Raw genomic sequence first — 14,118 nt, 5'->3', positions numbered from 1 at the left:
AAGTTCCAAAAACATCAAAGCAACATTTATTTATAACAATTCACAAACCAATAAAACAAGTAGAGATTTTGTGTCCTCAGTTGTGAGATGCTGAGCCAATCTCACAGGTGTAGTTTGATGGATGCTCTGCCCCCTACCAGCTATTTCCAATTAAAGGAAGTGAAAAGAGGCTGCAAGAAGGACAACTGACCATGCTCTTCTGAAAGAAGAGGGGAATAAGCATAAAAGATAGTCTGACACTCATGCTATATATAGTCTGTATAAATAGTTTCTTACAGATTTCAATTTATTTGCCAATTCCCTCCTCATTAATCAGTTTTGATATCCATTGACTAGACACCGTGGTCTGAAAGATTGGGGGTTTTTTTTTGCTTGCTCCATTAAATAGTGATGTTTAGTCTGACAAACATTTCCAATTTCTCCTTTGTCTCTCCTTTCACTGTGATCAGGCCAACAGATTACATCATAGTGAGTTAGAAGGAGATTATTACTCTGCATCCTGACAAAGTAATTTTGTTTGACTTTACTTTGGGTTTTAAAAGCAAATTGTACCCCCCCTTGCCAGCTCTTACAAGTCTGTGTGTTCTCTGCCTTCACTCATCATTTGTTTCATAAGCTGTGTCCAAAACTGCATTCTGTGTTCTTTGAGCTTCTGTGCTGTCTTTTGCTTCAGACCTATTTCCAGGTACTTCTCCTCCAGGTCATACTGAGGCCAGTGGACCAAGCCTTCTCCGTTGGGATTTCTGGAAGGCATAGAAGGAAAAGTTAGCTTTCCATGTACCTGTCTTTGCTCTCTGGCTGCTCAGGTTGGGAGCATTTCAGAAAACTAACAAGAGCTCAGATTATGCGATTCTGGTACCTGAATAGTTGGATGTTTTTTATGAAAATGCTCATCAGTGGAACAGCAAATGTTTAATAATTGACACTATTTTTGGATCTAAAACACCATTGCACAGGGAGTAATAGCTCTTAGACTACTTTTTTCTTTTTGTGTCTGCAGGTTCATTTAAAATATCATTAAGAAGAGAAATAATTTGCTTCAATATTTATCTTGATTCTGTCAAATTTGTAGGAATCACCACACAAGTGCTGCTCCAGGCATATGAGAGTCTCAGGCAGCACAGACAAAGCTTGAGCTGTAAACAGCATTATGATCCTCACCCATTTCTGGCAAAGTTAGTCCAGTATTTCATAACAGTTCTGCTGAGTTTATTTTCCTCTTCTGTAGCATGCCCTGCAAAGCAAGAGATGAAATGACAACATTAGAACCTGTATAATTAGTGGCAGCAATATCAGTTCCAAAGGCTGTGGGCCATTCTACTTGTTGCTCTGAGCTGTGGGAGTTTCACCTGAGCAGAGTTCTAGGGGAGAACTGCAGATGAATGATTTCAATAGAAGTATCTACTACTAAAGGCAGAAAAATTTTATGTTCATTACTGTTTGTAAGAGAGAAAGTCTATTCTAAAGACCTCCAGTAGGTAAAATGAGCAATAATGACGTTTTGAAAGGAATACTTTAGCAAGCACAGATACATCACCAGCTAAGAATGGCTTTCCAAAGACAAAGGGAATCTCAGCTCCATGATCTGCTTTTACAAACTCTGGTAAAACACCTTCTGCTGAACTTGCTCGATGCTGAAATTCATAGAAGTAGACTGGGTTGCCAGCATCTGGTAGGTACAGAAGAGTGTTAATTTGAGAGCCATCAAAGAGTATAAACATTAATTACAAGCTATTTTGGCTAAATGAAAACACTATTGGTTGGTTGGGCAGTGGTGTGTGACCCATACTGCCCACAGCACAGCCCAGGACACAGTTCTGCTGCTGGCTTACCTCTGTGGTGTCTGGCCACTTCAATGGATGAAAACACAAAAAAGATGTCTCCCATTGCCTCCAGCAGGCCATCTCGCACCTGGGCAGGGCTCTCTGCATTCCCTAAGTACTCATTGTACAGCCTATCAATAACTGCAGAGCTGGCACCCTGAAAAGAACAACAAAAGTGCTTATAACAATCATAAATACTATAAAGAGTAACAGGACTAACTGAGTGTGGTGTCTGCATGGCCCTGGCTAAACCCCACATGCTGCCTAAGCTGTCAGTGTGGCTCAGAGCTCAGGACTGGAGTTACACACCTACCAGCCAGAGATTCTCAGGGAAAAGAGGTAGGTAAGGTCTAAAGATCAAACATCTTTAGATAAACAGCAATCAGTGATGCTGATTGTTCTCCCTTCTGTGGAAATAACCCTTATGAGAGCAAAGAAATCCTGCTGGGTTTCACAAAATCCATCTATTGTTGTAGCTCCCTTTCAGAGCAAGCCTGGACTCTGCATTTCCAGGTTCATGGTGGGTGTCTGTGACACTGAATGATCCATTGCAAGTACTATAGAGTCCTTAATTCTTACCTTTTAACCTGTACTTTTCTATATTTAGTAGTTTCAGGAGAGCACAAAGGCACCAGAAAGCCAAGAGATTTGTACAGTACAGGGAAGCAAAACCTCAAGCATCCTAAACATTGAGTGGTCCTTTCTTGCCTCCAGCTATTGCTTTAGAAGGTTGTGTTCTGTGGGTCTTGTGTCATACCTGCTGGTACTATGCATGTCTTGGCTCACCTAGGGGCATCTAAAATGTCACAGGACACCTGTGTTTAGGTACCTGAATCACTCCTGGATTTCCACAGACCTTTTTAAGAGGAGGGGCACTTAGGCTGGGAATTTAGAGAGTATTTTCCATCCCTAGAGGTAACAGGAACACACCACATTGCTGCCCTTTACTGCCCCATGGCAGAGCTGCTCAACAGAACAAGGTTTGCCTGGGAAATACATCCCTCCAGGAGTGCAAACAGAACCAGAGCAGTGAGGCAGCAGCACTGGGTTATTCTGGAAATGGTCTCTTACCTCAAGAACTAAAACTAAGGAGCTCTTAAAAATTTGATGTGCAACACTTTTATCCAGGCCATCCACGAAAGGAGGATATTTCATCATCTGCATGATACAGATAATCATATCTATTAGAAAATCTTACATTTACAAAATGATATATAAATAACAATGCTGTAAGTCTCTTACCATAGGAATTACCCATCCATATTCACAGTTGTTTAATCCTATTATATATGGGACTGCATTGATTGATTTTTCAGATAGTAATTGCCTGGGACTCTTTGGAAAAAATACACCATCTACACATGCACTGATGAAAAAGAAATCCTGAACAAAAGGGGGGGAAAGAAAAAGAAAGCTTCATTAATACATTTATTTTGCTTCTAAAAAAGTTCACTACTGTAGTTCCAAAGCAAAACCAAATGCAAATACAACAAGTAATGGTATTCAAGTCATCTTTAAATTTTCTCTGACAGATTTTCTGCACTAGGCAGAAGATTCTGTGAAGATAAACATTCTATTTCTAATGTTTGTTAAGCATAAGTGATTATGTCCAATTTACAGATTTTCTTAGTTCAATATTGTTACCAATGTGTGGAGCAGTGGAGGAAAACCCAAGTAGTGTATTGCCATTTCAGAGGTACCTGTTTGCAGTGCTCGGGGGCCGTGTCGCAGAGCCGCAGTCTGGTCATGTCCTGCAAAGGTGCAGCCAGTCAGAGGGTGCACTCACCCCGAGCCCTCCCAACACCACAGCACTCCCATTCTGTGAGGGTAACTTTGGAAATGTCATTTAAATTTAATTTCACCTACCATTTTTAGTGTGAGCTGTAATAGCTCCTCTTCTGTTTTCTCTCTCAAGCACTCAACTATTGCAGCTGAACTGGATTTTTCACAGCCAGAGGCATCAGCAATTCTCTGCAAGTAGTGAGAACAAGCACTTTGGGACACATTTCCTATATCTGGCTCTATGAGCACCGAGCCCAGTGGGAGCAGAAACTCTGCACAGGGGTGGCTGGAGCCTGGCCTGTCCCAGCTGCAGAGGGAGGGAACAGGAGCCCCCACAACCTTCACACAGGGGCTGGGCAAAAGGACAAAGCCTAGGCCTTCACAATTTTTGATATAGAAATATGCCAAGGTCATAATTCTGGTAAATAAGATGCTGGGCTGAGAAGGCAGGATGGCATAGGGGGGTTAGAGAATACAACCATCTGCAGGGCATCAAAGAGCACGATACCATTTTGGTGATGTCCTTTTGGCTGGAGTAACAGCTGTCATTAAAGAGAGCTCCCTATAATGTTGTGTCTTTTATATCCCAGGTTCTACATTCCTGGAAGTTGTTTCTTGTAGTTGAAGAAGAACAAAAAAAGATTGAAACCAGTACTTTTTCTCAAATTAAACAAATTGAATAAAGTCTTGTTTGGTTGCACACAACAGAAGGGGAGAAGAGTAATCAGAATATGATACCATTTTCCAGCCAAAAATTATAATTTGACTTTTCTTGAAGGTACTACATGTTACAATATTCCTTTACATCTCACACTTCTTCCCTGCCTTCTCTTTCACTTCCTTGGCATTTTGCTTTCACTCAGACACATGTGGATATTTGTGTATTTGAAAAGCAAAGCATCATTAAACATGTGCTATTTGCACACAGAGATACCACATCTAATGAGTGTGGTTGTAGTTTCACAAGCAAAACCCCTGTTGCTATGTTAGGGAATAAATAGTTTAAGATATACAAAGCTACCTGGAAAAAATAATTAAAATTACCACAAAATACCCACATCTGCATCCTCCTCAGGCTGGTCAGTGAACAACCCCAGCAGTGCAGTCCCACTCTCTGAAATGGCCTTGTGGAACAAGCCCTTTGCCAGGGGAGATAAGACCTGTGAAAAAGCAAGAACAGGAATGACAAGCATTATGGTTTAACCACTGACTAGGAATTTCAGTATCAGGAATTGCTGTTTAAAACATTTTGAAAGTAAATATGGTAAGACTTATTCTGCAGCCTCTGTCCATAGGTCAGCTGTGCAAAGGGCTTTGGCAGCACCAGCAGTGATAAGGATTTCATGCTTGTATTTCCTTTCCCACAGCAATTTGCTTCCAAGCCTTCATGGAATTAAACTGCAACCCAGACTCTGATAGAATGTGCCCAAGGCAGTCGGGCTGTGCTGCAGGAGGGGAATAAAGGACTATTGGCCAGAGGGCCAGAGCTCAGGAAACAGGAATTTTTATCCCTGTAACAATGAGCCCTGGTTTCACCCTCTGATCTGCACCAAACTGTGAGAGGCTGGAGAAGAAGAGCATCTCAGCCAATATGCTCAGTGTGGATGTAAAAATTGTACACAAGCACTGGGACACAAAAATGATGTCCAGTTCAGCCACCATGACTATTCACCTTGCACAAGGGACTGTCAAAGCAAACAGAAAACGGGCAATAGTCCACAAGTCCTTTCTCACAAAGTTAGACTTCGGGGGCTTTATTTGCGTTGGAAAAAACTCAAACCACATTTAATTTAGTAGACAAGAGATAACATTTTATGACTTAACTATAATATTTGAGAATGAAAAAACCAATTTTTCTCAATCAAAGTCTGTACTGTTGTACTGTATTGCTGCCTTGTACTGCTGTTGTATCAGACCGGGGTCACATGTCATTGTAACCATCCCTTGTCTCTCAAACTTCTCATGCACATACTGAAATTGAATGGGGATCAGTGTAGGGTTTTTCCCCTAAGTGATTAAAATTCAATAATACTGTGAACTTACAAGAGCAGAAACACTGATTCCTCCTGCAGATTCTCCACTGATAGTGATGGATCCTGGATCTCCTCCAAAATGTACGATGTTCTCCTGAATCCACTGCAGAGCTGCCACTTGATCCAAGTACCCCCAGTTCCCTCGGGAGTGTTCGTCCCCAGTGCTGCAGGGAAAGGACACACCTGTGTCAGGGCCCAGTGCAAGGCAAAAGGCAAACACCAGCTGTGGTGTGAGATCATCTGCCACTCTGCACAGAACTTCTCTGCACCACAGAAAACCAAAACTCCCTGAGATCAGAGCAGCAATGCAAGAAGAACAGAGCTGAAAGCTGACTCGGGACTCGTAAGTTGTTCCCAATTGTTGCAGATGCAATTAAGAAATGCAGAGTTTCTTTGCATTGGCAAATCTCCTGCCTGTCTCTTCACAAAGGTTTTGCACACATAATTTTGGAAATCACTTGGCAAAAACCAAGATAAAACATCTTACCTAAAATATCCAAGGACACCTAATCTGTACTGAATTGTCACAACCACCACATTGTCAAAGGCTGCTAATGCTGAGCCATCATATGTTGAAGCTGCTCCAAAAACTAATCCACCTCCATGTATCCATACAAACACCTGGCAGAACAAAACCAGAATCAACCCAGCACAGATATGAACTCCCAGTGGTAAAAACTAAATACAGCCCAAAATGTAATATTTTTTGTTGTTTCACTCCTGATTCTTTCAGATTACATTTCACAAATGGTAGAAATCTTTCTACTCTAAGGCCTGCAGTTCTACACAATTACACTGATTTTGTTAAATACTTACACTTTGTCAGTGCCCTCTGAGTTTGGACAGATCACTTAGAGGAAATCAAGCATCACCTAAAATGTCAGTACAATTTTACTTGTAAAATATGATTTTGTATCTCTTTTAGGCTCTAGCTACTATTTACTGGGACAAAGCGAGTGAGTTGCATCATTACAACACTGCTCTGGTACCTGTGCACACAGCACAGGCTGTAGGTTTGCTGTAAAATAAATTTAGTAGAGGTTTTATAGTGGTTTTGCTTACAGGCAACTTCTGTTCTCCTGCAGAAACGGGTGTGTACACATTGAGGTATAAGCAATCTTCAGACACCTGCAGGGGAACCTTCTCCTTCCTATTAGTAATCAAATCTGAAAATAATTGTCCTTGGGCTGGATCCTGTAGACACCTGAAAAAAAATGAAAAAGCAAACAAATTACTAAAACCTCAAAGAAATGAAGTGCAGCATTTTGTACCTCCACAACAAAGGGCAAACCAGAAATCAATCCCTAGAAAATTTTAGATTGTTGGCAGCAGATAATGAAATTTTCTCCCCCTTTTAATATATTTTCTTCCTTTGACCTGTCATTAATGAGACCTGTGAAAAGGAGCCACTGCCCACTACAGTACACAGTGACATGCAGATAAATCTTGTGTGTTTCAATATATTACAGAAATATATCTGGAAATAAATATGGCTATAAATTACTTCAATGAAAATGTAAATTAATTATTTTATGTCTCCAGTAGCTTTTATGTTGTCATGGCAGGTATTAGGCTTGAGGCACGAAACAAGGGCAGTAGGACAAAGGAGTAACACGTTTACAGTATAGACTCTGATTGCTCTGTTAACCAGTGACTCAACATTCCCCTGCTCTGTGTTCCAACATTTCCTCAGCCCCTTTCTGTTCCTGCTCCACAGGTTTGTTTGTAACCGTTGGTAAGTGATGGCCAAGTGCTCCCAAGCCAGAGTGAAGGGCTGGTCCACACCAGTTCATCCCTGATGCACATTAAATAGCAGCTTTCAGTAAAGAGAGCAGCTAATAAAGGTGTCTTTAGAAATGCATTAATTGCAATAAAGCTGCAGGTGTAATGAGATGGCACCAAGGAATTTATCTTTGTGGATTTAGATTGCCCTGTATGTGCAGCAGTGTCATGGAATTGCATATAATATACATATAAAAATATAATATATAATCATATAAATAATGTAAACTATTAGAATGCCACAAATATAAACTAATACTAATATTATAAAATACCATACTATAAAACATTAATAAATATAAAATATCTATTTATGTAATACAAATTAATATTATAGCAGTATGGAATAATTGAAATGTGAAAATATAAAAATACTAATATGAGTGTATAATATTATTTTATATAGCATTATGACAATTATTAATAAAATGTAAACTATTATGTAGTTTAGAAATAATATATAAATATAAAACTATTAAAAAGTTCTGTGGCTTTGTCATTGCCTTACATTGGTGGGTAGGAAGTGGCATCTCTGACACCTTTCCATGGCTCTGGTGGCTGGGGCTCAGCAAACCTCAGGGACCCAAGAGGAGGTTTGGCAAAAGGAAGGCCCAAAAAGACATTCACACTCCTCTCAGCTGAGTCCACGTGGAACTGGTACCCTCGGACTCGCCCGTATTTGGTCTCCACTTCGGGCTGCTCTGCTGTTTGTCCTGGGGGTGTGAGCACAAAATCACAGGACTGGTCTCTGCATAAGTAATTGCCAGAATGCTGCTTAAATACACATCTTCTGTTTACTTAATTAATTTTCACACATAAGACTGCAACAAACTCTAATCAGTTTTAACACTACACTTCCCTAATTTACTACTTTATTGCACTGATTTGATTACTAGTATTCACTAATTAAAATGTTCGATTTCATTTATTCTAAAACACTTTTATTATGTCTTTATTAAATCAGTATAGCTGACAGTCTCTCAGCCTTCATGTTTCATGCTCTGTGTGTATAATCTCCCTCAGATATATCACATGTATTACCTTAGCCCACACTCATTAATAATTGCATACAGATCTTAATCTCTTTTGGTTGTTAGATAAAAGCCCAGTAGATTGCTCTTATTAGGAAAAGGCAATTAATGGACTAGATGTATTCCACACCCTTGACAGTGTGCAGAGCCAAAAGAAAAAACTTCTAAAATTATTCTGTTACCATTTAAGCAAGATTCATTCTAAGATCACTGTGAAAGTCCTCAGCACCAATCAAGATGTGGTGCAGTGGCCTGCTCTGCCTCAACAGACAGCAATTCGGGACAGGAACTTCAGTTTGCTATTTGCAAAAAAGGCAAACGACTGAAAATAGATTGCAAAAAGAACTCTGCTATTCCAGCTCTGCCTGTGACAGCAGCGTTGGTGCCTGGGCTCCCCAGGGGAGCAGCCCCAAGTGCTCGGGGCATTCTCCTCAATCCTTTGCAGAGCTGCTACTGGATCCGAACACCCCCAGTTCAGTTCCCTCGGGATTGTCCATCCCCAGTTCCCTCGGGCATGCCCATGCCCAGCGCTAAAGAGGAAGGACACTCCTGTGTCAGTGCCCAACGCAAGGCAAAAGGCAAAGGCAAAGACCAGCTGTGGTGTGAGATCATCTGTCACTCTCTGCACAGACCTTCTCTGCACCACGGGAAAAAAAAAAAGCCCTGAGATCAGAGCAGCAATGCAAGAACAGAACTGACTCGGTACTTGTAAGTCGTTCCCAATTGTTGCAGATGCAATTAAGAAATGTACAGTTTCTTTGCATAGGCAGGTCCCCTTGCCCTTCTCTTCACAAAGGCTTCGCCCCTGAGGAGACAGAAGGCAGGGATTTCTTTACCTGTGGCCAGCAGGGCCGTGAGGACGAGAGCGAGGATCCGGCACGGCAGCGCTGCCATGGTGCGGCGGGGCTGAGCCCCGAGAGCCGCCTTTTATGCTCGGGCAGCGCAGGTTGCGCAAGGCACACCTCGATGGGAGAGGGCAGTGCCCGGGCTGAGAGCCAGCGGGGCCGGGCTGCGGGGCAGGTCTGGCATCCCTCATGGGCACTGCCGAGCAGGGCCGGGCTGAGAGCCCACCCTAGGCACTGCCGGACAGGGCTGCCATCCCTCCGTGGGCACCGCCGGACAGGGCTGCCATCCCTCCGTGGGCACTGCCGGACAGGGCTGCCATCCCTTCCTGGGCACTGCCGTGACAGGGCAGGGCTGCCATCCCTCCCTGGGCACTGCTGGGACAGGGCTGCCATCCCTCCGTGGGCACTGCCGGGACAGGGCTGCCATCCCTCCCTGGGCACTGCTGGGACAGGGCTGCCATCCCTCCGTGGGCACTGCCGGGACAGGGCTGCCATCCCTCCCTGGGCACGGCTGGGACAGGGCTGCCATCCCTCCGTGGGCACTGCCGGACAGGGCTGCCATCCCTCCCTGGGCACTGCTGGGACAGGGCTGCCATCCCTTCCTGGGCACTGCCGGGACAGGGCAGGGCTGCCATCCCTCCCTGGGCACTGCCGGGACAGGGCAGGGCTGCCATCCCTCCCTGGGCACTGCCGGGACAGGGCAGGGCTGCCATCCCTCCCTGGGCACTGCCGGACAGGGCTGCCATCCCTTCCTGGGCACTGCCAGGACAGGGCAGGGCTGCCATCCCTCCCTGGGCACTGCCGGACAGGGCTGCCATCCCTCAGAGACCAGGAAGGGACGCCTCCCTCTGCTTTGTTACATGTTTGCTTCATTTTCACAGAATATTCTCTGGCCCACAGAGGGATTGTACCCACAACCCTGGCATTATTAGCACCAGGCTCTAACTAACTGAGCTCACCTCAGTTTGGTACTAAGACCTCAGTGTAAGAAACACATCGCTGAATCCAAACCAATATCCCTGAATAATGTGCTTTGTCTGAAGTAAAAATTGAGGGATTTCTATTCTCATGAAAAGGATATTTTTTGACAAAAACAATATTAGAAAAATCCTACCTTTTCCTGCAGGGTGTAGGAGACCTGTCACTCAGTCCTGTGTGCTCAGGGATATTTGCTGTAGTGCTGCAATACAGTTGCAACATTAAAGACAGGATTTATCAGCCTTTGTAGAGTGGAAACAATAGTAAAGGGTGGTATTTGGGTGTTAACTATATATTTAATACTTTTGAAAAATCAGGAGGATTTATTTTCTGTGTCAGCTCACCTCTATAATTGAAGCATGATGTGGAAAGGAATGCCTAGAATAGCTGAATAGGAATAAAGGAGATTTTCTTCTCACGTTAACTAAGAGCTTGTGTTAGTTTTATGTAAGTTTTAGGCTCTGCCTTTTTGTTTTTTTCAAGGCTCAGTATCTCTTGCCCCAGAAAGGCAGTTTTGCAATTTTAAATCATGACAATTCTCAGCTGACAGAGACAGCACTTCATAGAATCATATTATGCAATCACAGAATGATTTGGGTTTGAAGAACCCTCAAAGCTCATCCCATTCCACCCCCTGCCATGGGCAGGGACACCTCCCACCAGCCCAGGTTGCTCCAAGCCCTGTCCAGCCTGGCCTTGGACACTTCCAGGGATGGGGCAGCCACAGCTTCTCTGAGCACCTGTGCCAGGGCTCAATTTCTTCTACATGTCTGATCTATTTCTTGATTTGAAGCCATTCCCTCTTGTCCTGTCACTACATGTCCTTAACAAAAGTGCCCATCCATCTTTCCTGTATGCTCCCTTCAGGCACTGGGAGGTTCCAAGGTCTCCCCAGAGCCTTCTCTTCTCCAGGCTGAACAATCCCAACTCTCTTCAGCCTGCCTCCATAGCAGAGGTGCTCCATTTCTACAGATTAATTCACTACTTGCCCGTCTCTAAGTGGTTGCAAAACCCCACAGTCATTTAATTAGTTCAGCACATTACCATATCATTCACCTGTTAATCCTGTGTACTGTGGCTATGCTTGTGTACTTTACTCCAAATCTTTCTGGCCATATCTCAGGAAGGTGTGATTTACAGCCCCTGTGGGTAAATCCCAGTCAACTTTGACCTGGCCTGCTCAGAGAGCAGACTGCTGGCAGCAGCCCCAGTGTACACACTCAGTGCATGCTGAGCCTCTCAAGTGTTTGCTCTGACTGTGGGGCAACCCCTGCCCTCTGCCCTGAGCTCTGGGAGGAGCAGTCCCCTCCAACAGTGCCAGTGCTGTGTCTGAGGGCATGGCCACTGCTCACTGGACAGTGGCAAACAGGGTGACATTGTAAATCTGAGTGTCTAACAAAACTAAGTGACAAAACTCCACTGCAGAGTTACTGCGGCTGTAAAGGTGTTCCCTGGGAGACTCTCCTTGTTTCTTGTGAGTGAAGCTCATGGCACGGAAGGTCAGTAAAGCTGGTCTGGGGTTAGTCTGCACTGCCATGAATGTACAGTCTATACAGCAATGGCAGATGTTTGCATTGTCTATTGCAATTAGTGGAAAAGGGACATGGGGCACCAGTGATGGAGCTCAACACGTGTTACCTTTTACCTTTGTCGGTGTGATGAAGGTTTCTGAGGTGCCAAGGGCAGAAGCACTGCATAGTGGTGAGCTCTGCACTCCTCTTTACCTTCTTGAATACTGTCACAGATCCTCTTTCTCCACTGACCTTGGATTGCTTTGGTTCCTGGCAGGGGAAAACTGTTTCCATGAGAGGTGGAACTAGAGAAATCCCTCCTTGTGACCCAGCTTCCCTCCTGAGTGGCAAGCTCACCTCTGCTCACTTGTGACCCACAGACTGCAGGAGGAGTCCTTTGCTACAAAGCCAGTAATGTGGTCTTTGCTGTTCTCTCCTTTTGCTGTAACAAACTTTATTTTCATAAGCAGTTTATTTTCTGTCTCTGGATCTTTACTGAGTTTACTAAACTCGGTATTTTCCCATTTACTTTCCTTTTATCTTTCCCCTTCCTTACTATTCCATTTTCTAAACCTTGCTCTTCAATCTTTGTTCTACTCATTACTTCTCTCTCAAGTACCCACCTTCAAAAAGTCTCAGTCCATATCCCATCCACAGCCCTAGACAAGCAGCCATTCTGAAAATACTATTGTGCAAACCAGTTTCTGCAAACTCTGCCCATCTCACTTACTGTAAGGTAATAAAAATAGGATTTTAGATCCCTACAGCCTTGTCTGTAGATAGTTTGGTGGATCTGCAAGCATGACCTGATTGCTCTGCAGATGTGGAAAGCTTTACTCTAGTGACACACACTAGACTTTAGAACCTGAGGCAGTGCTACTGACCCGGTGAGTGCATTTCTTGAATTCTGTTTGGCATTTTATTTTAAGAGAGCATTTTGCAACTTACCCTCAGTCAGTGAATAATGCCTATGTCAGGGGTCAATAAAAAAATCATCATGTGATGGTCTTTGCCTCTTTGTACTTTGGTGCACTGCTACCCTTCTTGATTTCAATAGCTGAAAAAAAAAATAGACAACTCTCACAACCCTTAGGGAGTATTCAGTGAAGACAGAGAGTATGAAACTTAGAGCTGGAGTCTATCAAGCCTGGAGAGCTGGAACACTCTGCCTGTTTAGCGTGTGGTAAACTCACAGCAGGATGTCTCTGGGATGGGACAGAGTATCAGAGCACTCCTCTCTATGTAGACATGAGTAAAATCTGACATTTTCCACTGTGGTGTATTTTTAGCATGGTGCCTGTGCTAAGAAGTCAGTTCCACTGCACTCTCTGCATGCCCTTACCAGCTGAGCAGACATTCTGTGCACACACATACAGTGCTGCCTGGTTTATCTCCCTTTAAAGGCAGTGGGGCAGGACCTCAGGGGTTTGTGAAATGCAAATCTGTTGTGACTATTTCGAAATTATATCCCCCTTGCAAGACATGTTAGATAAAACAAAGGAGGAGGGGCAGATGCTTAGCAGGAATTTCTGTTCCCCAAACCAGCAGCTGTGCCAAGAGTTTCACTCTATCTCCTGCTTCTGGCTGGCAACAGAATTTGGGAAAAATATGTAGGAAATCCTACTCTACTTCTTCCAATAAAGTAATTTGGAAAGAAGGGCTGGCTGGCTAGTTGCTGTAGGACATTGTTGGCTATGAACAATCTAAAATTCTTCCAGAGATACAGAGGGGAGAGCAAGGACAGGGGGAACTGATGGTCAGTGCCCTGTAGATCTGTGGATCTGCACAACTGAGGTGCCAGCATGTCCACTGACATGGCTGGGAGAGCTGGAGCAGCTTGGGGCGGGCACAGGACACAGACATGGCAGAGAAGTTCCTGCCAACTCTGACATGAAGAGTTCAAACGTGTTCTTGGCAGCCCAAACATGTATTGAGGGCACTGGAAAGGCTCTGGGACAGTGTCTCCCCAGCGCTGGTGACAAAGACCTGTGACCCAGTGCCAGCAGGGGCTGGGGCTGCCTGAGGGCACCAGGGAAAAGACAGAAATGGTGGCCCCTGTAGGGGAGCTACAGCTGAATTGAAAAGAAGTGGGTAGTGGAGACCTTTTCTCCCTTTTCTAACATTTGAGAGAAGTGTTAATCCCAGCACTACCATTACAGATTATGTACCACAACAGTCACAACTATACTGTCTCTATAAAACCAATTTATAAAGCAGAACATTCTGTAGTTCCATTTTCTTTCCACAGGGGACATTTCTGTATCTACCTCACACCAAAATTTCTGTACCACCACTGATACACTTGACATCAAAAGACAAGTTTACGTGCAAAC

General features: G+C 44.0%; 1 protein-coding gene across 1 annotated transcript; it reads right to left on the bottom strand.

Annotated features, from left to right (window-relative positions):
- Positions 1 to 9,363, bottom strand: LOC139677599 (fatty acyl-CoA hydrolase precursor, medium chain-like). The gene is made up of 14 exons (XM_071567713.1): positions 9,288 to 9,363; positions 7,929 to 8,133; positions 6,701 to 6,842; positions 6,126 to 6,259; positions 5,649 to 5,802; positions 4,664 to 4,765; positions 3,690 to 3,794; positions 3,524 to 3,574; positions 3,066 to 3,206; positions 2,895 to 2,981; positions 1,833 to 1,980; positions 1,538 to 1,669; positions 1,162 to 1,234; positions 1 to 743 (listed from the first exon to the last, which is right to left on the bottom strand). The coding sequence occupies exons 1-14, from the start codon at positions 9,343 to 9,345 to the stop codon at positions 569 to 571; spliced, it is 1,707 nt and encodes a 568-aa protein (XP_071423814.1). The 5' UTR covers positions 9,346 to 9,363; the 3' UTR covers positions 1 to 568.
- Positions 9,364 to 14,118: the final 4,755 nt, after the last annotated feature.

Source organism: Pithys albifrons, chromosome 12 (genome assembly GCF_047495875.1).
Source record: "Pithys albifrons albifrons isolate INPA30051 chromosome 12, PitAlb_v1, whole genome shotgun sequence".
In the NCBI taxonomy this organism is placed as follows: Eukaryota; Metazoa; Chordata; class Aves; order Passeriformes; family Thamnophilidae; genus Pithys; species Pithys albifrons.
Note: the sequence above shows the minus strand (reverse complement) of the source record. Positions and strands in the feature narration are given on the sequence as shown.

What these genes read in the sequence shown, in the direction of transcription:
- LOC139677599 (XM_071567713.1), bottom strand. Translation starts at nt 9,345, where the DNA reads ATGGCAGCGCTGCCGTGCCGGATCCTCGCTCTCGTCCTCACGGCCCTG. An exon ending in CACGGCCCTGCTGGCCACAG is followed by an intron (nt 8,134 to 9,287) that starts GTAAAGAAATCC and finishes TCACACCCCCAG; the next exon opens with GACAAACAGCAGAGCAGCCC. An exon ending in CCCCCGAGCACTGCAAACAG is followed by an intron (nt 3,207 to 3,523) that starts GTACCTCTGAAA and finishes CCTTTTGTTCAG; the next exon opens with GATTTCTTTTTCATCAGTGC.